The following is a 27,891-nucleotide window of genomic DNA, read 5'->3' on the forward strand; positions in this document are numbered from 1 at the left end:
ACCTTCATGGTCAGAGGTCACAACCAGCCCTTAAGCCTTCTCCTGTGTCCTCTGACGAACTCCAGAAGGGTTTCAGGTATGTCCCCCCACAAAGATTTCCATGTCTGGCTCTGCAGGATACACTGTTCCCAGGCCCCCCTCAAGTGTCTTCTTACCAGGCACCCCCACTGCCATCCTTCAAACCCCGGTCCGTGCTGCCGAGTGAACCTGACCGCACCACGGCCGGGCCGCAGCTCCATACCCGTTTCCTTCTGACCTTCCTCAGCCCCTGTCCTCTGGTCCACCCCAAACTCGCTCCACCTCCAACAGGGTGCTTATTCGAGAGGTGGCCTGGTGCTGCCTACACCATCAGCAGCGCAGTCAAGATCCAAGCTGGCAGACCAGGGTGTGCTGTGAACTGCTCCAGGCTCTAGAGCCACGCCTGCAGTTCTCTGAGGACTGAGGCCCATTTTATCCTCACCCTCAAGCCACTGGAGGCTCTCCAGCAGCTGAGATGGCTGAGCTGCTTCTGTCCTCAGCTGAGGGTCTTTCCTGCCCTGGTCTGGGCTGGGTGGAAGCATGCACCGCTTCCCCAGCAGGCCCAGTGCATCCAGGCATCTCACCCCTGCTTGAAGCTCGCCTGGTCGCAGGCCTCTCCCGGCCACCCTGCCCATTTAGAGCCCCCTCTAGGACTGTGACCCATCTGGCTTACACTTCCATACAATTACATGTACTATGGTAATGCTAGTCTACAACCACTGTATTAACGTGGTTTGGACTCCTAACCATTTTCTTTTAGGTAATTCACCTCAGCACCAATTTTACTAATCAAATGTCTCTGGCATTCTTGATTTTTTAAAAAACAATCTCAGGCTAATTTGTTTTGGAAACACACATAGACTGTGGCAAGAAGGGCAGGTTATGAAAGTGCAGGGGGCATCTCAGAGCCACCAACGGACATGCGCCGTCTGCTCCCTGCCTCGGAGACAAGAACCGTATTCACTGCGAAAAGCAGCAGGGGGATAGAAGCTTTTATTTACGATTTCTACAATGCTCACAGAGAACATGAGACAAAGCATGTACTTTCTGAGTAACAGGAGATCTGTGGTCAAAGGCTGGTGCTCATGGGAACAGCTGGGACTGAGGTCAGCACGTTCCCAGTACTGGACCTGCGCCGTGTAACCAGGCTATGCTCAGCAGCCCGGAAGCTGAGGGGCTTATACCTTTAGTTTGTCTTGAAAAAGCGACAAAAGACCCAAGGAAAATGGAAGTAGCTGGTCCCATAACTCAGAGGCTGTAAACAGGTGGCATCTCCTTTGGGTCTCAGCAAGCAGAAGTCCCCCGCTCAGGCGGTTTACAGGAACCTTCTGTTCACCACCTGGAAGTCAGAGGGACAGCGGCAGGCAAGGGACAGCTGCCCTGGGGGGTGCTTCAGACTTGGAGCAGTGGAAGCCGAGAGAAGTGTCTCACCCCGGATGCCCTCACTGACCTCAGCGCCTGAACCCAGACACCTGGGAGGAATGAGTGTGACAGCCTGCCCTCACGCCTCGCGCCCCCGTGTGCCTGGAAGATGTTTAATCTGCCGACTCTGGACCACCTGCAGCGCCCCTCCTGCAGCCTGGCGGAGCTGAGTGTCCAGGGCGCTGCGGAGGTCGTTGGCCGGGACATGTGGCAGGGGGTGCAAGCCGATGATCACCCCATCCTTGGGAGCCAGCTCCCCCTCCCCAGGGGAGAGACCCCGGCGGCGTCTCCTGAGGTCTGTGTCAGCCGGCCCCTTCTGGTTGGAGTTGGCCTTCTGTGCCCCTGGCCCGGCAGGTGGGGACCCGGCCTCTGGCTCCTGCTCGGCGCCGCCGCCAGGGGGGTTGTGGGGTGCAGGCGCAGCGGCACTGGGAGCCTCCTTCCGTGTCTCCAGGCGGTGGGCACCATCAGCAGGGCCCTGGAATTCTGCCTGGAGCAGTGCAGCCTGGGGCTGGGGGGGCGGTCCTTCCAACCTGCCGGGCAGACCCACAGCCTGCCCCTGGTCCCGGCTCCTCTGCTTGGCCTTGACGTGGGGTTCTTGGACCTCCACTCCCACGCCGGCCTCAAGTGCACCTGCTGCTTCTCCAGCTTCACTATTGGTCAGTGTTGCCTCCTTTCCAGGTTTCCTCCTCTCTGGGGAACCTCCTGCAAACACACCCTGGCTTTGATTGGGGGGTTCCGCAGCACCGCGCCTCTCAGGGCTCCCAGGTGCCCCCATGGGGGCCTTAGCACGGGCCTCGGGCTTCACGGTACCAGCGGCTTCGTGCCCAGTGGCCTTCTGGGCTTCTCGTGGCTTGGCCAAGGCTGCTCTGGGCTCCGTGTCGGCTCTGCCAGCAGGCGGGCCAGGGGCGTCTCTGCCTGCAGCCCACTCCGAGCCCCCCGCGGCTCGCTGGCTGTGTTCCTGGGGGGGTGCCAGGCGATCTCCAGGAGCTCCAAGAACGTGATCCAGAGGCTGGGGGGGAGGGTTCCCGCCCATTTCCCCAGCTCTCCCCTCCTGGGCCTCATCCTCCTTCCCTCCGGGTCCAGCTGCCTCCGGCTCAGGCTGCATTTCCACTGTAAGTGAAGTGAGGCCTCAGTTTAGCTGCAGGCACAGACACAGGCACAGGCACACACACGGGAACCAAGAACCAAGGTGCAAACAACTAAGGATCACGAAGCAAAACTTGAATTCTCCTTGTGGGACTTCAAGTGACTGAACCTCAGGCACACCCACCCTGTGACCCCAGGAGACACTGGTGGCATTTATGAGTTAGATGATACCCCCACCCCTACCATTACCCCCTCCCAGACTGCCAGCTCCCTCTCCCCTCCCCTGTGTCCCCCCATCCTACCCTGCTTTGACTCGGTCTCCTCGCCCTCCTGCCTCTGCTGGTGGATCTCCTTGTGCTGCTCTTCAATCACGGCAAGCAGCTTCTCCTGCTGGTCAAGCAGGCGCTTCTGCTGCACCTGCTGCTCCTTAATCACCTGCAGCAGCACCGCATGGTCCAGCATTTCCGCCTTGCCAGCCTCTGGGGTTAAAACACAACGCACAATGGAAGAGATTGCTGGAGGCCACAAGAATCAGCGTGTTGGGCAGTGGATGGGAGTGTGTGCATGGCAAGGGGCACACAAAGATTATCTGTAAGGATTCTTCCCTTGGGGACACCCCATGCCAGCAACTTTATTTTACCTGTGTCCCGGTGAGCCGGTCTGCCCGACGAGCCTGACACGGCTGGAAGCACTCAACCACAAGCCCGGGGCCCAGGGTGTAGCCTCAATCTCTCTCAAAGGACTTTAGTTTCCAGCTTGGGGCCTGGACGGACCTGACAGGCCCCCAGCTGGCCTCACTACTGCTCACTGGGAATCAGCACGGAGAGGAAGATAGTGGCACACAGGCCTGTGTGCCCGTGGCACTTAGTTCTATGACAAGTGTATAAGAAAAAAATACACCATAACTACTTATAAGAAAAAGAACTCTAATAAACTAAGAAGTTTCCCTCAAGGTGAGAATGTTAAAAACAATTAAAACTGCATTGTACGTCTCCCTTTTAGGTAGAACATAGAAACTGAGATTTTAGTAAGACCAGTTATCAACATGCAGTGGATTCTGCATTGTGCCATGCGACGCCTCCACCTGAGACACTGGGGACAGCTCTAGCTCAGAGGAGGCCCAGTAAGCTGAGTGGGAAAGGCCATCTGCCGTCTGTACGGGAGGGTCCTGCTGTGCCAGCCCCCACCCCCGGCTGCTCTCTCCTCCCCGGTGAACCACAAGGACTGGAAGCAACCCACGTTCCGAGCTCGTGGCCTCAGTCCCAGCCAGTCACTTGCTGCAGGCAGCTCAGCTTTTGGAGTCTCTGACTCCAGGTATGTCGAGTAGGAAGTCTGGGCAGATGGCTGGAAGGGCTCCGAGTGACAGCACACATCAAAAGACAGTAAGAGCCTCATGGGAACAGAGCGCTGACAGCCAGGGAGGCCACGAGGGGGTCAGCACCCTTGCAAGCATGCACAGGGCTGGCGTTCCCAGGGGCTGGCCCGGGAGAGGGTCCATGCCCTCCTCAGCTGGGTTCACGAGGCCTGCCAGGAAAGGCCAGCTGCAGGGGCCTGTCTTCATGGGAGGGGTGCACAGGGCTGTGTCCACAGCCTCACCCCTGGGGCTCTGTCCCGACAATGGGTACAGGTACCATGAGTGCAAGTATGAGGACGCAGATCTCACATGCTGCTAATCTGCTATTAACACCCCTGCCACCTCCCTCAGCCTCAGATGACTGACCCTGGACTTGTGCAGGGACAAAGCAACACAGGACAGGTGTGACACAGAGCGAGATGAAAAGCTGTCCCCAGGGCAGGGCCAGGGCATGTGGCATAGGACCCTGCCCAGCCCACAGGACCAGGAGGACCCCGCCTGCTGGTGGTATAAGAGCCACACACGTGTTAGTATCTGTGCAGGATGTGCCAACACTGTGCAGTGCACCCGTGCGTGTAGCTCCTGCCCACCTGTCCTCCCACACAGCAGAGCCCTGCCTGGCCACGGCTGAGGAGACAGCTGTACCAGGAGGAGCCAGCTGGGTGGGTGCGGGCTCTTGGCCGCTCTGTTCATGTTCTCATATAAGGCCGTTCCCACAGCAGGGCCTGCACGGGGCCCTCTGGGCATCGGATGTGGTTTTCACGTCCTCCACAAGCACGCTTACTGTAACACAACCCTTTCAATTCGTACCTGCGACTATCTTTTTAATTTCAGCTGTTCAGTCCCATTGAAAAGCATAAGGAAGAAAGGCAGATTAGGAAACTGTGAAAAGTCATTTTCAGAAAGAAAAAAACCAAAGCATCAAACAGGAATCAGAATCAACAACAGCCAGATTAAAGCCAAAAACAAAACCGTGTGCACACAAGTCTATAACGCAACTGCTGACCTCAAGACCCCATGTGCTCCTGGGGTTCTGCTCTCTGAGCCTTTGGGCACTAAAGGGGCAACCGAGCACACTATGGTGGTATCTGAGGCCGAAGCCCAGATCAAACCAGCCCTGCTGGGGCTGCTGCCCAGAAGGGCCGCTCATGTCTAGGCTTCCTGCTGAGCCAGGGTGCTCTGGGCTGGCTGTCCCAAGATCACGGGATCCCCAGGGAGCCCTGTTCTGTGCGAAGGAGAAGCTCGTGCTCCTGTAACCTGCAGGTAGCAGCCAGGCAGCTCTTGCTGGCTCACCCCAAAGGCACATGGCAAGTCAGGTGCTGAGGCTGGCTGCTGGTGTGGGCCCAGAGAGGCAAAGCTCTTCACCTGCAGCAAGGGGGTCTCCCTGGCCCAAACATGCCAGTCCCACAGAGGGCAAACCCTGGTCAGATTTAACATCAGCACAGAACACCCCCATGCAAGTCAAGACCAGCCAGGAGCCGCCTGCCCTGAGAGGAAGGCTCATGTCTCCGCCACCGGGCACCCGCGTCCTCAGGCCCAGGCAGGGTCTGCGGCCGCCAGCGCCAGCGCCACAGCAGCACCTGTGTGTTCAGCCCGGTCTGAGCAAACCCGAAGTGAACAGGAAGGGAGGAGAAGGCGTTGGAGAGAAGAGGTGCTGGGGGTCTGCAGTTCAGGATAGGCGTGCAAGGACCTCTGCCAGCTGTGGTTGCGATGGAGGTGGCGGAGCCAGCCCCACGTGGTGGTGCCGAGACTGGCCGTGAAAGCCACCCACCTTGCCAGCAGGGTCACCGACAAAGCCCAGCCTTAACATAAGACTCCCACACCTGGTCTGCTTTAAATGCCAGAAGGACCAGAAACGTTAACATTCCTGCTTTAAGGTGATGTAAAAATGGCAATTAAAAGCCATGTGGCAGGTGACAGACTTTTTTTTAAGGGAAGAAAGGGAGATAAAGGATGTTCCCAGGGAGGTGTTGAGGAAGGGGAAGGGCAGCTGCCCGGGGTCTCCTCGGCAGGAAGGCCTACAAGAGCAGGGGCGGCCTGGAGGCTCCACAGGGACAGCGGCCTCCTGGGCTCCTGGCTGGTCCCTGCTCTGGGTGCAGGTGAGGGGCAGAGAGGCCCCGAGGGGACATGAGGAGCTAACCCTCCAGCAATGGCGAGAAAGCTAAGATCTTACCCTCCAACTTGCCACCATTGTCCTCGCCCTGTCCCTCGGTGTCCCTCTGCTCCCGTAGCTCTGGCTGCAGCCCGGCCTCGGGCGCTGGCTTGTCTGCTGCGGGGAACGGCTTCCCACCTGTAGGCACACGGAGGCTACTCGGCTTCCGAACGTCAGAAGGAAGAGGAGAAGGAAAGCAGAGAAGAGGGCAGAGGAGGGACAAAAGGAGGCGGCAGATGTTGCTAAAATGACTCTCCATGCCTGCCCCTCCCTTTCCCATCAGCACAGTTTATATTCAACCTGATGACTACCAGGGAGGTAATAAAAAATATTTAACCATCTTATAGCTGTGTGGCAGTGAGCCAACGCTAACTACCTCTGCCAATTAAGATGCCAGTGCCGTCCTAAGGAGCGCTCAGATGGGCACTTAACAATGTGTCACCTGTCAGGCGGGCGGCACCTGCGCACCCAGGCACACGGAACAGTGTGGCCCTGACATTTAGCGGCCTGGCTGATGAGTGCGTGACAGTTATCAGAGGCGTGTCAAGACTCCCCAGCAGCTGCCCGAGGGGCTGCCACATTCACATGCTAATCTCACAGAAGGAGAAGCAGCCCAGGACACACGTGAGAATGGCCCACTCCTTCTGCCCCTTCCTAGACTACAAACCCCAGCAGGCACCTACCGAGGTTGCTCTCCCCCGCGGCGGGGCCGGGCAGCGGGAGGCCATCTGCCTTCTGCCTTCCACCCTCTTCCTCGGAGGGCACCTCCTCCTGGGGTCCTGGCTGGGGACCCTGGTCACCTGGCTCCGGGTCCCCATCAGCGGCCTTACCAGCCCACTGACCATTTGCCTCTGGAACCTTCTGGGGACTGCCAGGAACACCAGCTGCTCCCTGAGGGGCGTGGGCCTCTCCCAGCCTCTTCCCAGCAGCAGCCGCCCCCTCCGGCTCCTGCTTCTTCCCTGCTGGATCCGGCAGAGGGTGCACCACTTCACCCCGCACCCCTGGTGCTTCTCCGTCCGTGTGTCTGGATGGCTGTCGGTTCTCATCTGGCCCTATTCGGTCTTGACCTTCGTCTACCAGCACCTGATCATGTGGGATGGGGGGCTCATGGCGGTGGGCCTCCCCCACGGGCACAGCAATCCCTGTGAAGACATGGAGGATGGGCTGCAGGCTCTGGCTGAGAGGGCACACCCCTACCCGTCCTCCTCCAGGGACCGTGAGGCATGGCCCAGGCCCCAAGGGGCGCAGGAGGCCACAGCGCTGCCTTGTCGGGACTGACCCAACTTCTAGAAAATTACAAGAGAAGCAGGTGCAAGCAAGGGGCACTGGCCAGGGGTAGAAGGTTAATTGGAACAAAAGAAGGAGGTGGAAAGGACCAGAACTTAAGAATGAGGTGAGAGGAGAAGAGAACCCCTTCCAGGGATGGCAGAGCCCCCTACCTCCTGCTTCTGCCCACCAGGACCCCCGCAACCCCCACCTTGGCCAGGGCGGTGGAGCTGCACCTCCTCCTGCTTCTCTCTGGCATCTTCTTGTCGGGGCGCGTCCACGGGCCCTTTGATCTGGGCCTGCTCCAGCTCCTCCTTCCCGCCTGGCAGTTTCGGCTTGTCGCGGCCGTCCCCCGCCACCTCCACAACAGGCTTCTGGACTGAACACGGCACAGTTAACTGAGCTGGGTTTCCACAGGGCTATGCTGCCAATCAGCACAAGAAACTGGGGCCATTTTTCCTGGATTATAATCACACTTTGCCAGCCGAATGGCAGAGCCCAGGCAGTTATTTTTTTCCTCTTCAATCATTAGCAGCTAAGTAGCACAGAAAACTGTCATTTTTGTGTGTGTATTCATAACAAAAATATGTCAAAATGCAATTTACACCTAACTGGGTGCGGAAAGCGCAAAGCCCTATGTAACAGCAGGTCCTGGCCAGCAGAGGGCAGCAGGAGCCCCCCAGAACCCCCAGCTGGGCCCACTAGCTCAGCGTCAAGGCAGACCACCAGCCCTGCTGGACCTCTTTTACCATGGGGCAGCCATCCTGCCAACAGAGCCTGGGGCAGGGGAGGTGCTTTAAGGAAGTAACATCAGCAGCATTGACTTGCAATCCTGGATGGTAAAAAGTAACACCAAGAGCAAGGCAGGAGAAAGGCGAAGTCTGGCAATGCTGGGTCCTTGCTGCCGGTGACTGCAGGTCCCGGCAAAAGCACACAAGGCGTTTCTCGGGGCATGCTGCATGGCAGCTACCGGGGAGTGCCCTACATTTCTTTACAAACCACTCTGCGAGCATGGCAATGTGGCAGAGAGAGAAGAGCTAACTAGGAGGGAAACAAGTAATTTCACCCTGGAGACCCAGAGCAGCCTCATCCACTAGTTCAGAGATGCAACTGCCGAGAAAAGGTAAGTGAGGTTCCACATGGGGGCAAAGCAGCAAGTCCACAGCCCAGAGGGGACCCAGACAAACAGGTTCCAGGAGAGAAATCACACACGGTCCTGCTTAGGCAGAGCAGGTGGGCTCCAGAGCCTCCGAGGAGAGGCCTCCAGGATAGGCGCAGAGCACCGTAGGGAGAGGCCACGCGGCCTGGGCAAGGGGCTGGTCAGCAGCATGGCCGTGGCCAAGCCAGCGCCATCCAGCGGGTGTGCAGCCGTCCACCCAGCAGGTGAGTGATCTGGCCCCCACGATATGACTGAGCTCCTCGCAGAGACCCCAAGATCTAGCAAGAACCAGCCATAAATCAAGAGAGGTCTAGTGGGTTAGGGTGAAGAAAGGAGGATGGGGAGGGGAAAAAAAAAAACCCAAGGAAATAAAGGGAGAAAACCTGCATTCCGTCAGAAGGTGAAGCAGCCTCTGAGCCGCCATCATCTCAGCGGGACACAAAACAAAGTTCATCGTCAGGGCATGAATGAACGGTCTCTTGTGCAGTCTGCAAAATGCAGTTCTCCATGGCCCGTGATGACCATGGCTGCCTGGGGTCTCCCTTGAAGCCATGCCTGCAGGCTCTGAGAGGGGTGCTGGGTCCAGCAGGCGCAGGCTGAGAAACAAGGGGGCGCTTCAGCTTCCTAACCAAGCCGCAGGGTCGCCTGCAGCCCCCAGCCACCGCTGTCATCCACAGGCAATGCCACACGGTTCTGAAATGCAACCACCCCTCCCACTGTGGCAGTGAGCCAGCAGTGCCTCCAGGCTGCAGACAGACTAACATAAAACTCCAGAATTAGTGACTGAAAAACACACCCCTGTGCTCTGCCTGCCGGCATCCGCTCAGGATATGACCAATGGTTGTGCAGAGGCAGGAAATCAGCCTGGCGTGGCCGGCCAGGGCCCACTCCACTGCATTAGCAAAGGGGCGGAAATGGGCATGGGCATGGGCCGTGCTGCTTAGGAGGGACTGGTGCGCTTGGCAGGCCATCGACAGGACCAGGTCCCACAGGGTGGGAAATGATAGACAGGAGGGAGGGCCCTGGGGGCTCAGTATTCTGCTAGCCGTTTTCAAAAAAACTTTTATTGCAATACCTAGTACACATCATCGTTTCCCGTTTCAACCTCTTTCAAGGGTACGTTTCAGTGGCTGGAAGTTCTCTTGCTTGAGAGCTTTCCCATCAACACCGAGCAATTTCGGCTCCATGCAGGCTGCCACGAGCTTGGAGGCTCAAAGCCAGAGACACCCCCTGAGGGTCCCCTTCTCTTGGAGCTTCCGTTTGCTGCCAAGTTGACCTCCTCATTCACCCTCGGGGTGCTGCTCCTGGCTACAGGGCAGTGACCTGCCAGCAGTCACCTGGGACGCAGGACAGCTCCACGCCCACAGGTTCTAGTGGCCCCTTCCTGTGAGGGGTCTGTCCTGGTGTGACTCTCGCACGGTGTCCTCTCACACTCAGGAGTGCCCTGAATCAGGGAAGGTTATACAATTGCTTCCTCAGGATGCTTCAGGCCAGATACTTCCTCAAGAGCCAAACATGAGGCAGGTGATGTCCAAGTGATGGAGAGGTAATTACACTCTAAGTTTCCTTTCCCTTCAAGTGTCAAGTTCAGAGATTAAGTACCTCTGGTCCAACGAGAGGGAGGCCCCCAAAGCTCCTGATACCTACACTCTGGGCTGTGTCTTTGGAGTCAGGAGTACATGAGGATTTTGGGGTGGCAATGCCATATCTCAAATCCTTGGCAGGTGAGGGGTGAGGGAAGGGAAGAGAAGGAAGAGGGAGATCTAACATAACCCTTGTGTACTCTATGAAGGAAACTGCATTCCAAGCTGGTTTCAACTCCAGAGGAAGGGACCAGGAGGCCTGGGGATCAGGGGAAGGGGGCTCCGCCCGTCCGCTCCCTCCAAGTCACCAGGAAGGGCGAAGAGCCCACGTGCCTGCAGACCGTCTGCTCAGGCCTGGCACCCCCGGCTGCAGTGCTCTGTCTTTGATCAGTAAACATAGCCACACGCCAAAGTAAAGTTTTCAGAAAGGATACTTCTACCCCACAACTCGAGTTCCTTATCAAACCGAGAACGATGGCAAGTTCAGGAAACTCAGCATGCCAAAGACTTTACACTTTAAAAACAAGAAAATGTCGCTTGATGTTGACAAGGCAGCGCCTGCTTGTAGGTGTCTCTCCTGGTGACCGATTTCTGCCTTTCCTTGAAAGTACCTGCCCTCAATGCTGGAATGAGGGAAGTATTACTAATTAAGGCTTATTTTTAAAACCCAATCTTCTTGACTTAGCTTGTAGGGGAAAACCTTGATTGTTTTATTATCTTTTCAAATGAGGGGAAAACCCAAATGGCTTAGATAATCTGGTGTCTTGTGGCAGGAACGTCTGGGCCAGGCAGCTAGCAGGGCAGAACAGCCCGGAAGTCTCCACTTGCTGTCACAGTTCCTTCCGCCAACAGGCAGCAGGGGAGGTGGGCATGCCGTTTTCCACAGGTCGGGTCCAGGCCCTGTGGGGCTCCCTGCCACCCAAGGCCTTCTGAATCCCACGGCTGGGCAGCTGAAACAATCACCTCTGATGGCACGGGGGAAAGCAGCTGACCAGTGTCTCCTGATGCTGGCAGGAGGCTGAACAGAGATGACAGCAGGAGGAGTCACTTGCGACACAGAACAGGGTCTGTTCAGAGCTTCCCGGCACCCACGGGAGAATGCAGCAGCAGGCTTAGGCCGCCCCCGCAGGGGTGGGAAGGGACTGTGGAGCCCATGCCATCTCACACATCCCACTGCTCTGCCAGGGGTGTCCAAGCATCCCCAACTCCATGCACACGGCAGCTGGTGCAGCAGAGGGCAGCAGAGGCAAGTCATAGAGGGGAGACCAAGGAAGCAGGGAGAGGCCGAGCAGCTGGCAGCAGGATACCCAAGCCAGCTGCAAGCCCCTCGCTCAGGCCTGGACATATGGGTGGGGTACCCTCAAGGGCTGGGTTCTGTCTGTCTTCTTGTCGAGCAGAAGCCACAGACTACACCAAGGACGAGAGCAGGGCCCCTTCTCAGCGAGCAGACAGTGGGAGAGCCGGGAAAGACAGCAGAAAACACACTCAGGGCATTTGAGAATGGAGCTTGCACATACCACCAAACGTGAATCTGCCCCACGAGACCCCCTGGGTTGCTAAGGCGCGCAGAGATAGATGGCCTAATTAGCCTTTTTAATGGATGCCTTCACGCGCCTTCGCGAAGGCCTAGCAACCTTCACACACCCACACTCGCCAAACCCCACATAGCACACTCATGGTGATGCCCACGGGAAGCCCCCACAGTGGGCTGTGCACATTTCTCAGGGTCACCCAAGGGGTTGTCTGCTGAAGGTGGGCCGCAGCTTGGTATGTGGGGGACACTGGGCATGTGCCGGCCCTGGCCCCACAAGGCAGCATGTCCAGCCGTGGTCCTGGGCCCAGTGCAGGCTCCACCGAGTTGGCACGGGATGGGTCTTGGTGCCAACACCCTCCATAGCTGACTGGCAGGGGGCAGATGGGAACAGAGCTGCACAGCTCACCGACCAAACACTGCCACAATGAACTGAACAAGAAGAGAACGTCCATGAGGGTGGGCGGGGCCTAGAAAAATGGAGACCATGCCGAAAATAAGCTGCACGTGGGTCCAGGAGGGCCATGTGTTTTCATTAAAGCCTCGTGGATGAAATTAAAACCAGATGTGGCCACGGAGGACACCCAGGTGAGCTGGGCACAGCCCCACATGCCTAGACTGATAGGATGCAGCTGCTGCCTGCAGACCACGGAGGGGTGGGCTGGGGGACCCAGCAGCAGGGTGGGATCATGGAGTGGTGGTTGGGGGAGCTGGGGGGCTCATGGGAACCATAGGGTGGGGGTCAGGGGAGCCAGGTGTTGACTGACACTGGGAACATCGTTGCCAGGCAGGCCTGCAGCCTGCAAGATGGGGGAAATGACACCGACCATCCCCACGGTACACAAGGTAACGAGGACCATGCGGTGGTGAGGGGAGGCAGGCACCACCGCTTGCAGTGACCCCCTGCATCCTCCTTTGTCCCCGGCTGCCTGGATGGCTACCTCAGGCCCTGGCCTCTTGGGTGCCGAGGGGTTGTTCTCCCCTCTGCAGGTGGGCCATTTCCAGCCTAAAGCTCTGGGTTGGTTGTGGAGCCCTGAGCTTCCAGACACCCTATTTCTCTTCTCCTGGGAGAACCCAGCCGGTCCCAAGGGGCTGCCTCTGCAACCTCTTCCAGTGCCTGTCTCCAGGTGGCCCCAGAGAAGAGACTCTTTGCAGAGAGATCATTTCCCCCCTCATGAGGATTTCCCAGAGGCACTAAACTGGGAAAGGGTGTTCCAGGATCAGGCATGCTATCCCAGAGCCAAGGACACAATTATCGAGGAGCTAGGGTCCCAAGCCCGTGCCTTCCCTCTGGTGCCCTGCTCATCTGTGTTGGCACAGTCCACAGCCTCAGAAAAGGCTCCTCCCCTCTTCCCCTCATCAAAGATCGACCACCCCCACAAACAAACAAGAGGCCCTACTGAACCCCCCAGAAAGTACCCTCCCTGCACTCCCCGGGACAGTCACAGATGGGGCAGAAGGGTCACCAGGCACCAGGGCACTCTCCAAGGCAGTCCTGCAGCTCTAGGAGGGAGGGCTGAGTTGTAATCCTACCAACAGGGCTAGTAAACATGTAATAAATAACGCGGAACAGTACACAAAGCAGACACATAATTGCTGACTTGGACAAGGCAAAGAAAAACGGGCTTCAAATTTACATCCTCAAAACAAAACCAAACAAACAAATGGGAGCATGGCCCTTAAATCTACATCCCTGTTAGCGCTGGACACAGCTGCGCTGCTGAGGCCTCAGAGCAGCCGGCCCCGGAGCCAGTCCTGCAAGAGGTGCCCACCCACCGGGCCTGCCAGAACAACGCTGGAGGGTCCCAGGCTCAGCCACTAGGGACTCTGAAGCCTCCTGCCAGGTCCCTTGCCCAGTATGGGAGGCGGTGGCTGGGCAGATGAGAAAAATCTGGGATTTGACCCAGGAGCCGTTTTGAAAAGGGACACCTGTATTCACCCGACCGGGAAGCAAAACTGAAGCGCTTGGGAGAAGGCTGGGCTGCACCTACCTGAGAGCCGGGCCACGTCGGCCTTCAGGGCATGCTCGGCCTCCCTGGGCTGGCTGTCGGGCGCACCCTCTCCCAGGTCCATGGGCGGCTCCTGGCTCACAGACAAGGTGGTGAAGGTGCTGAGAACCAGGATGCCCAGGCCGACCCACAGCACCACCTGCCGAGACAAAGACCCCCGAGGGCAGGAGGTCACAGCAGCACTGTGACCACTGTCCAGAGCAGTGGCTGCTTGAGGGGGACCACAGGAAGGCATGGGGGGTTGGAGGCCGAGCAGGCCCCAGGGCAGCACAAGAGCAGAGGGGACGCCCACATAGGCCATGTGACTGCCCCAGGACAGCAGCCCCTCCTGCAAGGGACCCCAGATGGAGCATGGCCACACTGATCACCACAGGCGTGTCATCAGAACTGACAGGTATGGCCCCAAAATAATGAATAGGAGGTACGTGGCCAGTGCCACCCTGGACTCATCAGCCAAAGCTGCTGGAGCCAAAGCAAAGGGGCTGGAGGTGTCCAGGAGATGCAGGAGGAAGGAAAGCCTAGAGAGAGAGGCAGCTGAGTATGAAACAGGGAAAGCCTGTAGCCCACCTTGCCTGGCTCTCCGAAAGCCTGGCAGCCAGATGGACCTGCTCCCATCCCTGCAGGAGTCAGGCCCCTGTACCCCTCTGGGAAGAGCAGCAAGAATCTGGGGAATCCACAAGTGCAAGGGCGACCCTCTGTCCTTATCATCCCCAAGAGTATGCCTCTTCAAGATGCAGCAACCCCTGGTGCGACAGCCTGCCCCCAAATGCCACCTAGACTCGACTCCCCATAGGGGCCTGGACACGCCCAGAGCTGGCAGGGAGAGACCCCGCTGAGAGGACCACGGAAGGAGGCAGAGAGCTGCCTCCCCTTAGCTGCGGGGCGCATGCAGTCGAGGCTGCTGGTGCTGCATCCGGGCTCTGCTGGCCTCCTCAGTATAACGTGGCATAGCAAACCCAGGTGACATGACTGTCCGCTCTGCAGTTCACGCTATTTGAAATACACATGAGCTGGACCAGCTCTTCTCCGTAGTATTTATGCAGTTGTAGCAGAGGCTACTGTGATTTCTGCCCTGCTCAGCCTGGTCGTCTTACTTCCCTGAGGTCCACAGAACTTGGTAGAAGAAGTGCTGGCACACTGTCCTACCCTTGAGCCAGGGGAGGCCACAGCCACTCTACCGCCAGGTGGTCTCAGAGCCAGGAATCAAGATCCTTCTCAGAGAGTTACACTGATTTCTTTCAAAGCATCAGTTCAAAAGAAGCGGAGAGATTTTCCAGGGTTTACCACAACTGGAGAAGGTGGTTTCCACAGGAAGGCATTATCTGTGCTTTTTGGAGGGCACTGACCCCCTGAGACGACCTCCAGGAAGAAAGTTTGCTGGCCCCTCTTCCAATCTGGCCCTTCTGGACAGTGTGCTTTGCACACTTGGATACTGTGTTAGCTGCTGGGGCCCTCACAGTGACCGCCAGCCGGCCCGCAGAGCAACAAGTGATGGCAGGGGCCCAAGGCAGACCTGGGGTCACTCTGGTGTGTGCCCTCAAGATCTGAGCAGAATCTGCCGACTCTACCCTAGGCGGGGGGAGGGGGGGTGCAACTGTCCTCCTCCCACCTAGTTTCTTAAAAACGTTTGGGTGTTGAGAAATAACAGAGCCGATTGAGAGAGCAGATATAGACACTTGGAGAACAGCTGCCTCAGAGAAAAGAGACACGGATGTCTGGAGAAGCTTGGAGCCCAGCGGATGCTGCCATGAGATGATAGGTAGGCTGGAACCTGGAGAGAGCCAGGGGGAGCTCGGAGATGGGAGCCAGTCCTGGAAAAATGGGGTGGAAAATTCCCACAGGAACAGAGGCTGGGGGAACAGAGCCCAGGAGCAAGGGACCAGTGTGCCTTCCCAAACGACAGAGGTGTTAAAGATGCATCGGCCTTTCTTGAATTAAAGCATCTTTCCCTGGATGCCTTATTCAGACATTTCCATAGGCTTGGAACTGTGAAACTATAGCTTGCTGAATTACCCTTTTAAAAAGCCAAAAACAAATAAAAAACGTTTGGATGCCCAGCTTCAGCTGGCACCAAGGGATCATTCTCACCAGCAAGAAAAAACTTACAAAGTGTGGATGGCACCCAGATATGACCAAAGTAGATAAAAAAAATTTTTTAACGCCCTTCCAATCTCCTGAGGTGGGCATCACTTCCTGGTGGAGGGTGGCAGTACAGGAAGCCCAAAGGGGCTCACCAGGGCACCAGCAGTTCATCCTGCTCTGTCCTTATCACTCATCCCAAATCCAGGTCACCACAGGGAGGGGCCAGGTCCACCAGAAAGGCGCCTAGAAGACCCTTGGGCAGCCCTCAGCAGGAACCCACCCTGCAGAGAGCAGCATGCCAGTGTCTTAAATCGTGCCTGTTTACAGGGACCAAGCTGCAGCGTGACAGTTCCAGGCAACAGCAGAAATGAGCTCACCGAGAAGCAACCATTAAAAAACCTATCTCCCCACTAGGACTTCCCAGAACACCAATGGGATCTCAGGAAGGATTCTTAAAGGAGGAAAACTGACTCTGCCTAGGTTCCAGCAGCAGGTCAGGGAAGGAAGACTGTTTCGGAAGGTCCACAGGGGCAGCTCCTCAAAGGAACCACACAAGCCGTGGGGCTCTGCACCGTCCCCCAAGCCTAAGGTCCCCAGTTCAGCTAAAGCAGAGCCCGTTTAACCCTGGCCCCCATTTGGGCCATCCCTAAAAAGCTTCCAAGACAAAAATGAAGACCTTTGGTTGGTCATTTTTAAGTCAGGTGACTTTTTTTTTTTTATTAATTAAAAAAAAATTAACTAACACAACATTTAGAAATCATTCCATTCTACATATACAATCAGTAATTCTTAATATCATCACATAGATGTGTGATCATCATTTCTTAGTACATTTGCATCGATTTAGGAAAAGAACTAGCAAAACAACAGAAAAAGATATAGCATGATAATATAGAGAAAAAAATAAAAATAATAAAAATAAAAAATTTAAAAATATATAAAAAAGGAAAAAACAAAAAACACAAACAAAAAACTATAGATCAGATTCAGCTTCATTCAGTGTTTTAACATAATTACATTACAATTAGATAGTATTGTGCTGTCCATTTTTGAGTTTTTGTATCTAGTTCTGTTGCACAGTCTGTAACCCTTCAGCTCCAATTACCCATTGTCTTACCCTGTTTCTAACTCCTGATAGTCTCTGTTAAGTCAGGTGACTTTTAAAGGGGCCATCACTTAACATTTCCATGGGAGATGGACAAGCCAAAGGCAATGTTTCATCTGTGAATATGAATGATTTACTTCAACTCTCAGCTTTCCAGGCTTAAAAAAGCCACATTCAAAGTAAAAAAATGTTAACTCCTTTAGTACTGTAGACACCGAGTTCCCTGAAAAGACCCCTTATTCCAGAAACTACACAACTGCCAGAGCTAAAGGAAAAGTGGAGAAGAATCACCTACCTGAGAGAGGACTTTAAACCACAAAATACTCCAAAAGCGGAACAGAGTAACAGGTTAGAAGAGGCCCCTCCAAACCATGGCACCTCCAACCTGACTGAAGGAGCCGCTCCCATCAAGAAAGGCTGCATTAAAGTAATTCACGGTCTATCCACATTGCAGTGTGCTGTTTATTGTAAAAGAAAGGTGGACAAAGGTATTATAGTTCTGGTTCATTTTTGTGAGGAAGGAAAGGAGATATGTATGTATAAATATTTGCTTTTCTTTTTAAAAAGGGGACAAGAAAAAATACCTAGTTACAGGATGGAGAAGGAATAGGTGGAGGTGACAGCACAGAAGTCAGATTTCTTTGAATGTAATGTTTTGTAGTTTTAACTTTGGATATATATAAATATTTGTTATAAAAAATTAAAATGTAGGGCGGTACACCAGTGGCTCAGTGGGAGAATTCTCGTCCGCTGTGCCAGAGACCCGGGTTAGATTCCTGGTACCTGCCCATGCCAAAAAAGGGAAAATATAAATATTTTACTTACAAAATATCAAATTATAAAAGACTGCTTAAAAATTGAAGACAAATTTATAGAAAAAAAAGCACCGCTTTTGGTGAAATAACCATGCAAGGGAACTATTCCAAATAATTTTCAAACAGTTTTAACCACAGGATAAAGCCTACCAAAAGACAAACCTGCCAAGAGATTATTTCACACTGTTCTAAGTAATTATATATACGGTGATCTTCTTTTAGAGTGTTGTATGTACAATGTGGGATAAATAAAGTAAATATATAATATGCTAAGCACAACTTTGTGATTATACTGAAAGCCACTGATTGTATACTGTGAATGGAATGTATGGTGAGAGTAAAATAAATACATTTTTAAAAAGGTGGGGGGGGTGCATTGTGGTCCTTACAGTGGGGAAACTAATGCCCCCAGAGTCCGGGAACAAGGTGAAGTGTCTACCGAGAAAGCAGTCAGTTAGGGTAGCTTACAGAGAAGGGTGAGTCAAGTCATTGGATTGGGGCACGCGCAGGAGGAGGCTGCAGGCACAGGGTCCAACCAGAAAGCAGACCCTCACTCCACAGGTGAGCCTGTGCTGGGCTCCCCACACCGAGACCTTGGGTCTGCACCCTCAAAGCTGCCAGCAAAGCAGCAGGAAAGGTCCCAGCACTGCTCTAGCCCCCTCCAGGGCTTTGGGAGTCTGTCCCCTCCCCTTTGCGGGGATGCCCACTGGCTTTCTGAGGCCCACCACGGGCCATTCTAACTGACCAGATGGCACCATCCCAGGCGCTCATGACTTTCCTTTGGAGAAACCCCGCGGGCTGGTGGACCCCGAGGCAAGAAGGTGGGCAGCCCCAGCCTGAGGGGTGCCTTGGGAATGGCACAGGACAGGTACACTGGGAGGCGAGTCAGCACTTGCTGCTTTAGTGCCAGAACCAAGGCGGGCACCTGAGTACCCCCAAGCACAGGCTTGAGGCTCCTGCAAGTAAACGATGACACACCAACACCCATGGCCACAGGGATAACTCAAGGGACAGTGTCCGGGGCTGCGTGCCTATGATGCTGCTGTAGTCTGAAGGTTACTGCGGAACGTTCGTCCAAGCACAGGACCGAATCAGGGTGGCTGCAGCCTCTGCCTGGGGGGCAGGGAGGCCTGCTGCAGAGCCCACTTCACCTCTGCAGCCCCAGTTCTCCAATGCCTGCACCTTCCAAGTACAACTCTGCACATCGGAACTGCTGCGCAAACAGGCAGCTAGGTGATCATGCACCTGGCAACCAGGTGTCAAATCACCATCAGCCCTGCTGATTCAGCCCTGGAGCCTCCTGGAGGAAAAAGGCAAATCTGCTCTGCACGTCTTAGCTTTTAAGCTTGGTGAGACCCAGGGCAGGACCTGGGCCCCCTTCTAGGAGTGCTCTGCAGTTTCCAGACAATTTCCAAGACTGTTTCCATGACACCCAAGGATAAATTTGGTATGTAAATCATATAACGCGAAGCCAGCAGCACAGGACCCAGCAGGTGGGCAGGCACGCGCCTCGACCCCACATTGGCTGTTGGCCTCAGTGCAGACGTCTGCGTGGAGTTGTCTCCCATGTAATGGGAGCCCTAGAAGGCACAGATGCTGCTCCCTGAGTGGTCGGACGCCCACCCTCCTGGCTCTTTTCTTTGCAGGCCACTCTCACTGTTCTCCAGGAAGAGACATATACTTAGTTACTGATATATCTCTGACAGCACAAGCATCCTCTGTCCTGGCCCGTGCTCGGCTCAGGATCCTCCAGGCATCCTGCTCCAGGGAGTGGTCTTTCTTGACTCAGAGAATGGTCTCACACTCAGGGCTGAAAGACTTGAGTCCTCTATGAAGCTGCTCTCCATTTCCCCCAGAAATTCAGACATCCCCTCTCCTCCAAGTACAGGTGACACCTGGCCATGAGCTATCCTTAAGTGGGCAAGCGCTCTCTCCCCAGGTCATGAGGCGCTCACGTGGACTTTTCAAGGCCCCCCTTTGCTGCCTACTGTCTGCCTTGCTGGCCTTGGCAACAGCTCCACACATGCCAGCTGCTCCTAACACACCAATGCACATGTCCAACCCAGCCCCGAGGACCGGGGGCCTCACCCAGGGTCGTGGAAACCACCAGACTCGCCAACCATTAAGATGAAGCAGGAGCTGTGCTCTGGCAGGAGGGCTTCCCCTTAGCCCACAGGGGCCAGTTAGGCTTCCAGGCTTCCCAATGACCCCTCCAAGGTGATTTCTGGAACATGCCTTCAGAGGCACAGCCCTGAGTCACCCATCAAACACATGCTCCCCGTTTGGGTTTTCCTTGGGGTCCCTGAGCCAGGAACAAGTTTTACACTGGGGAGAATGGTGGCACCACCCGAAGCGCATGCCCACCACTGAGACCTCAGCCACATCACCCAAAGCGTGTGCCTCAAACCCTAAATAGCAGGTATAGGCAGGAGAGGTGCAGCAGCAAGCTGAGGGCGCACAAACTGCTGCCACTCTGCCTGGCATCTATGCCCACAGCCCCACCCCAGAGCACCCCCAGGCAGAAGGACTGGAAGGAGGAGACCCAGTCAACAGGAGCAGAGGAGGAGCTTGAAGAAGGGGATGAACTGGTTGCCAGGGCCTGGGAACAAACAGGAAAGCTCAGAAACATGCCCTGCAATAGATGACATCTGGAGGTACCAATCCTTCCTAAGTTAATCCACAGCTTCAGTGCAATCATAACTGGACCAAAAAAAGATTTAATTTCATTATAATCAGATCAGCTGATTCCAACTCTCATAGAAAATATATAAGCAAGAATACCCAGAAAAATTAGTAAGCGTAAGAACAGGAATTAGAATTAAAATATGGCAAAAAGCGACACTTGGTGGTATAGTGTGTATTACTATACAGCTGTAGGAATTAAGACGGCCAGGAGTGTACAGGGTCGGACAAACTAATAAGTTAAACAGCAATTGCAAACAGGGCCTGAGCATGTTCAAAAATTTAATAAGTGATAGTTCAAGAACTTAATATATGACATTTCATGTCAGTGAGGATTATTCAATAACTAGTATTTGGACAACTAGAAGCCAGCTAGAAAAAAACTGGATAGCCTCTGTCCATCTCACACCAAAATAAAATACAGATGTAGGCAAGATTTAAATGAAAAAAGAAATGAAGTTGTGAAAGCACTAGAAGAAAATAAAGGAAGAATCTTAAAAAAATTGTGTCATAGTGGGGAAGGTCTTTCTGACTTCTTTACCCTAAACATCCGATGGACTTAAAAACTGGGGACTTGGGTGGGCCGTGGTGGCTCAGCAGGCAAAGTTCCCACTGCCATGCCGGAGACCCGGGTTTGATTCCCGGTGTCTGCCCACACACACACACACACACACACACACAAAAAAAAATGAGGACTCGACAAATTGGGGAAAATACGTGCAAAATGAGAAAGAGGCAATGGGCTAATTTCCCATTACGAGGAGTCCAAAAGCTCCCAATGACGGCGGAATAGCTGCTGTCAGACTCACGATCCTGTTTCAAACAGCAGGGCAGCTGGATGCAGACCTGGATGTTGCCTTACTGAGTCTGCAGTGAGCGTCTGGGAAGCTGGGACACAGCGGAGAGCACCAAGGACAACATGGCCCAGGATGGGCAGGCTGCTTCTCCTCCTCAGGCGTTCAACAGCCCGTGGTGTTGAGCAGAGGGGACAGTCCACGGCCTGGAACCTGTGCCAACTCGCATGGCTGGGGACCAAGGTTTAGGAGCAAAGCCTTGCTCCCCAGCAGACTCAGGATGGTGCAGGAACCCCACCGCCACCCCTGCCAGCTGGCAGCTATGCGGAGACCCGAGCAGAGCCGGCCACAGGGGCAGAGAGCACATTTAGCTGAGACCCTGGAAGGGGGTGAAGACAAACTAGAAACTGACTTGCCTCAGCTAAACTCAGGAGACTGGCCCCATACACTCTCTTGGGGTGGAAGAGGACATCGTCCAGAGGTGCTCTGATTGTTCAGGCACAACCTCTACAAACTACCAAGCATGCCAGGAGACGGAACCAAATAATGCAAAGCCAAGGGCCCACGAAGGATCGATGAGGCCCAACATAAGTAAACACTGACTGTTCGTAACTACCATGGTATTGTCTGGTCTGGCAGGTGACAAGATAAAAAAAAAAAAACTAAGGTGGCCTCTAATGAGTCAAGGACTTGTAATATCTCATGTAACCACTAAAAGGACAGAAAAGAATGTACAACCAACAAGATAATGGTGGGAAAATGAACAAACATTAAAAATGTTTGACTTATCCAAAAGGTGGCAAAAAAAAAGAACAAAATTCAGCTATATGCTACTTACAAAAGGCACATCTTAAATACAAGGGCATGGACAGATCAAAATGACAAAGTTATACTGTGAAAATACAAATAAAGAAAGTTGGGTTAGCTATCCTTCAAGGCAGACTTGAAGGCAAGAAGCATTTCCAAAGGTAAAATGCATAAAGGGTCGATTCAACAGGAAGATACAATAATCCCAAACCTGCAGCTCCTAACAACACAGCCTCAAAATAAGAAGCAAAAATGGACAGCACTAAAAGGAGAAATAAACAAATCTAGAATTATATAATGTAAGTGTTATCAGACCTTTCTCTATAGCAGATAAAAAAAAGAAAATCTGTAAGAATATATAAAATCTGAAGACTGCAGTAACAAACTTACCTAACACACTGAGGGCATTACAGACCAGAGCCCACTGAGCCTTCCCCAGAACGGACCAAACACTGAGCCACAAGTCAAGTCTCAAAGAATTTCACAGGACTGAAGATCTTCAGGTGTACTCTCCAAGCACAATGGAATTAACCTTGAAATTAACAAGTCATTACTAGGAAAGCCTGAATGTCTGAAAGTCAAGCAACACGCTTCTCAAGAGTTCATGGGTCAAAGAAGAAATCATAGCAGAAATTAGAAAATTTTGTGAACTGGATAATAACGTCAGTTCTTTCAAAATTGATCTATAGAGCTGAGGCTTCCCAATTAAAAGCCCAGCAGGCTACCTGGAGGAGGCTGACAAGCCAAGGTGGCATTTCAGTTGGAAATGCAAAGACCACCTTAAAGAAGAAAGCCAGAGGCACGCACGGTGCCGCCACCAGGCTGCAGGGAAAGGACGCCAGGGCCATCTAGACGGCCAGAGAGAAAACAAGTACAGCACAAAGCTTCTAAAATATAACACAGCACATTATTTTCATGACCTGGGAAAGGCAAAAATCTCTTAAATAGAACACAAAAAAAGAGTAACATGAAAAGATTGAAACACACAGCTGCATTAAAATTAAGAACTTTTGTTCATCAAAAGGAGTGAAAAGGCCACGAAGACTGAAAAAAGATTTGCAAAACATATTTCTGAGAAAGGACTTATATCTAGGATGTCTGAAAAATGCCCACAAGTCAATATGAAAATGACAATCTAATAGGAAGAACAGGCAAAAGACCCGAGAGGCCTGTAAGAAACAAGAGAAGAAACAAGAGGCACACACGGCTAGGAGGCGCAGGAAAGACGCATGACAGCATCTGTCACAGCCACCCGTGGCCCCACGACGCGCATCAGAAGGGGTAGTCAACAGGGACGAGTGGACACAACAGCACCCGGAGCTCTCACGCACTGCGGAGGGACGGCGGCAGCAGGTGCCTGGGGAGGGCTACTTGCACTGAGCATCCCACCTCCCAGTGATGGACCTACAAACACAACGTTCCAGCAGGTCCTGGGACAGTTCATGGCGGAGACAGCTACGGATCCCCTGTAGAAGGGATAAACAAACTGCAGTAATTCATGAAACAGAACAGCATGTAGCAGCGAGAAGGAACGAACCTCCACTGTTCTCAGTGAAATGTGAGCTCAGACAAGATGCTGAGTGCAAGAAGCCACACGTAATGAGCACCAATGTAAGTAAGACTCTGTTCAGGCAGACTCGAAGGACGAGTGACTCTGAGGACTCAGAAGACTGCAGAGGAGTAACCTTGGTGGGTGGGATGCCTGGAAAGCACTGGGAGGCTTCAAGGATACCCGCTGTAAAAAATGTCTTGTCAGAATCATGTGCTGTACTGAATGTATACTGTATGTGCATGTATATTACACATTCAAAAAATCACTACAATGTACCAATAAAAAAAAGCGCCCAAGCCCCTTAAAAAATGAGCAAAGACACTGCTAATTCATGGAAAATGAAATGCCAGTGGCTCTTAAGCACATGGAAAGACACTCAGTTTACTCCCAGGAAGCTGGAACCCCTCTTCCCTCAGCCTGACAGACTGAAAGGTCCTGGGAGTGGGAAAAAGGCCCCTTTGTGCGTAGCAGCTGGGAGGGAAAGCTGGCGGAACCTGTGGAAGGCACTGGGGCAAACGCCTCCACAGGGCGTCCATTTCAAGACACCCTTCTTTCTTGCAGGCGTGCTCTCAGACACACAGGTACTTGCTCTAGTTCCGTCCCAACGAAAGAGCAGAGGCGTGACCCCACCGGGGACTTGGGTTATGGAATATTTCTACAACAAAACCCTCCAAAGCAACTGAAAACAAGGCGACTCTGCAAGGACAACGTGAGATAAAATACCAGGGGTTGAAGCAAAAGAATCAGGGAGCTGTGTAGCTGCACACACGCAATGTACTCGCTTGCCGTGTACAGACTGGCTCTCCAGGGACACACCAGGAGGGGCAGGAGGTGTGAAGTCTTTAGCAGGCACTTGCTTCATCCAGTTACAGCACAGACGTGCATCTGAGGAGGAGCTCTGAGAGCGCAGCACTCGGCTCAGCGGCTGCCACACCAGAGGGCCCAGCGCACACCGGCGCGCACGGCTCAGGTGGCCCCGCAGCGTCTGCCTGCGGCTCAACCCAGGTCCTCTCGACAGGGCCCTTCTGTGCTCACAGAGCCCACCCTGAAGACCCGGAAGAGGGCGCTGTCTGCCTCCTGCCCCGCCCCCCCATGGACGGCCCAGCACCCACCTGGGAGGCGAGGGTGCTCTTGTGGGTCCTCCTGTAAATCAGGGCCGGGCAGATGAAGCAGATGAGGCTCCCTGTGGTTGCGCCCGTGAGGCCGAGGACCGTCTCCACTAGCGGCAAGAAAGGGGGGCTGACATGGAGGCGCCTGCAAAGACTCAGGGTCCGACCACTGGTTGCCAGGAGCAAGTTGGTGTTGTGCCCCAGACACCAGCTGGGACCAGAAAGGGCCCCCCGACGCCCAAAAGGCCCACACCTGGCCTCCAACAGGCAGAGAGAGCACAGGGGGCGTCAGCACTCGGACTCTGGGTTTTGGCCTCCACGAGAGCCCTGGAGGACATACTAGCTGACAATACTAGCTGTGGACGTGGGCGAGCCCCTGCCGCGTCAGGAGAGTGGGGAAGCAGCACCCCCTCCCTGGGTTCCAGGAAGTCAAAACGAGGGCACAGGAACAGTGTCTTCTCACAGAGTCCAACACAGAGCAGGGTCATCAAAAAGCTACCCTCCCTCGTCAGGGGTATCTGCTTCTTATACTTGGCATCTCAGAGAGCTGACACTGGGCCTACACTGGGTGCTGGCTCCTCAGCGTGGCTACACTTCACCTCGCCTGCCTGGCATTTGCTGAACACTCTGGTGGGACATCTGTGACATTTGTCAGGCACGTAAAAAGCCAGAGGCAAGTGGGGGCAGGGTGCCTCCCACTGCCAGGAACCTGGTCAGGTGATCTTTGGAGTGTTACCTGGGGAGGGCACATGCCACGTCTCCTCAGTATCTGATGACAGTAAGTTTTGTGTTGTCTGCCAGGGACCAGGTATATTCTGACAAAACAAATACTGCTTAGGGCCTGCCACTTTTCCCTTTGTAACAAATCAACATGAGGACTCACTAGTAGGGAGATGAGCATCACAGCCATGAATCCTACAAACCGGGTCTGTGCGCCTGCACTGGGAGCTCTGCCTGGGTGTCACTGCTTGGATTTCACAGCGTGTAAGCTTCCGCCAGCTGCTAGATTTCGGTCTACGCCCTTCTCTGTGGGCCAAAGGGAAAAACCACCTGGGAGTCTCTAACGACTACTTCAGGAGACACAAAGGGTTCGGGGTATGGCTTTGGGGTACCCTGAATGATGAACTGTGATGGGACAGTTAAGGCTCTGGGGGTCACGGGATGGATGCTCAGACGTGAGGAAGGGATGCCCTGCCCCTGGTCTCTCCATGCCAACACAAGAGGGGAGAAGCCCAGGGAGAAGCCGGCAGGAGGCGGCACTGCACCTCACCGTTGGGGATCAGGATTCCGCCGACCATGGTTCCGAACACGATGGCGAGGGTGAGCGCCTTAAACCGGAGTGGGGGCATGTACCCCCCAGCGGCAAAGGTCCCATCTTTTTGCTGTGTGAAAGAAAAGAACAACAGAGGGTGTGAATGACCGATTCCCTCTAACGCGCTCCCGTAAAGCAACACCTTGCAGAGTCCTGCCAAGCACAGCAGACAAGCTTGCACAGGAGGCCACGGCGGCGAGTCCACCTGCTGGCTACACAGTCGCCAGCTAAGCACTGTCGACACAATTAGATTTGGTTGAGAAACTTCAACATGAACCTGCAAATGGCAAAGTGGCAAAGGCTGGCTTTCCACATCATGTTTGGGACATAAATTTTACAACTTCATTTTGAGATGTTAATAGCAAGTCCTTCCATTCTTTTTCATTTTTAGAGCTACCTGCGCCATGGGAAAGGTTTAAACAAGTGTCACGTGATCTGCAGGACAGAGTACAGACCCGTACCATCGAGCTGCCAGCCACAGAAGTCAGTGGATGTCAGCCTGGCCTCAGGCAGTGGCTCAGCTATGGTTACATACACATACACACACCCCACACACACTTGGCTGTGGTATGGCTATCTCCAACAGAAGTGTGACTGGCAGTTACTCAATTTCAAAGTCCATGATATAAAAAAGGGAAAAACGATAAGATGCAGCAGAACTAAAGCTAAAGGACCCTACTTTTACCTCCAGGAAGCAGTGATGATTTCTATTGTTCTTACACACACAGAACCACAGGGAACAGTCACCCATGAGGAAGCAGCAGGGCCAAAGGTGGGTGGCTTCAGACACCGCATACCCAGGAGCTTCCTGGCACGGATCGGTACATGGATGCTGGGGCCAGAGCGCCCTGCTCAAACACGGCACTGCTGCATGCCAGCACCAGCTGTGCCCTCGGGCAAGCTCCTTAGCCTCTGTGGCCCTCAATGAAAACACAAAAATAGCAGAAGTACCCCCTCCTCAAACTGTGGTGAGAATCAATGCTGCCAGACACCCAGGAAGGGCTGGCAATGGTCCTAAGTCCTGCATTAGGAAAACACAGCTCGAGTGAAAATGGGAGAATCTTCCAGAGCACCAAATTTTCAGAACAGACTTTTACACAGGCAGCTTCCTTAGGACAGAATGAAGGAGCCTGGAGCCAGAATCTCTGCTTGCTCTCAGGATGGTAATTTTAATCTGGTCCAGTAAGCAAAGGCATCAGGTCTACACACCCTATACGTGAGGAATCCCAGAAGTGGAAATTATCTAAGAATATTCCAAGAGCAGCAGAAGGAGGACAGACAACCTACATGCATAAAGGTGGCCATGACAGCATTATCCACAAGAACACAAGACCAAAACACTGGCACATCCAAAGAGAGGTGAAAGAGGAGAGACACTGCAAATGTCACATGAAAATGCAATGAGACATTCGTAACACTTCAGTGGGAGAGAAAAGCAGCTCAGCGAGCTTTGCAGCAACACTGGGGACAGAGCATCAGATACTGATTGGGTGAAAACAAATGCACCTGTGTAGGCTGAAGGTGTGTATTCTTTCCTGATTTGGCATTTCCTTCAACGCCTCTACCGATTTTTAGTTTTAAAAAAGATTAAATTGTGATAAACAGAGAGAAGAGACATAAAGCCTACTTGGATACAAAGTGCACGTTTGCATGTGATGGTGGGAAAGGTCTAATGACCACTGACTCAATGACCACACGAGCAAGCCCTTCCTTCTCCTGTCCAGTGACCTAGGTGCCAGGCAGCTGCTAGGGGCCACGTGTGGCACAAGCATGTGCAAAGAGAGGCAGCCCTGTGCTGCTGGCCCTGTGGAGAGCGAGCCCCTCCCCACCAGTCTGCTGCCCACCTCTTCCTGGGATTCTGGGAGACCATGAGCCCCCTTTGGCCTAAGTAGTTCATTTGCATCCAATAGTCATAATGTACCCACCGAGGCTCAGGAGACCATGCTGGGGGATGACCAGAAGTTGGCCACAGGGGAAGACCAGCCACCACCCCAGGACCACCCCATGAGGGTTTTGTCAGTTCCCAAGGGAGCCATGGCATCTGCTGAACCTG

At 53.8% G+C, this 27,891-nt stretch overlaps 1 protein-coding gene across 1 annotated transcript in view; it reads right to left on the reverse strand.

Annotated features, from left to right (window-relative positions):
• Positions 1-993: 993 nt before the first annotated feature.
• The window catches only part of SLC38A10 (solute carrier family 38 member 10), a 41,883-nt gene continuing 14,985 nt past the window's right edge, over positions 994-27,891 (reverse strand). Inside the window, exons 9-16 of the mRNA XM_077166196.1 lie at positions 25,797-25,908; positions 24,530-24,636; positions 13,563-13,719; positions 7,510-7,677; positions 6,716-7,174; positions 6,054-6,170; positions 2,829-3,005; positions 994-2,550 (exon numbers count right to left, since the gene is read on the reverse strand). Of these exons, the coding sequence (XP_077022311.1) occupies positions 1,520-2,550; positions 2,829-3,005; positions 6,054-6,170; positions 6,716-7,174; positions 7,510-7,677; positions 13,563-13,719; positions 24,530-24,636; positions 25,797-25,908 (2,328 nt within the window). The 3' untranslated portion in view covers positions 994-1,519. The remainder of the gene's footprint in view (positions 2,551-2,828; positions 3,006-6,053; positions 6,171-6,715; positions 7,175-7,509; positions 7,678-13,562; positions 13,720-24,529; positions 24,637-25,796; positions 25,909-27,891) is intronic.

Source organism: Tamandua tetradactyla, chromosome 6, assembly GCF_023851605.1.
Source record: "Tamandua tetradactyla isolate mTamTet1 chromosome 6, mTamTet1.pri, whole genome shotgun sequence".
In the NCBI taxonomy this organism is placed as follows: domain Eukaryota; kingdom Metazoa; phylum Chordata; class Mammalia; order Pilosa; family Myrmecophagidae; genus Tamandua; species Tamandua tetradactyla.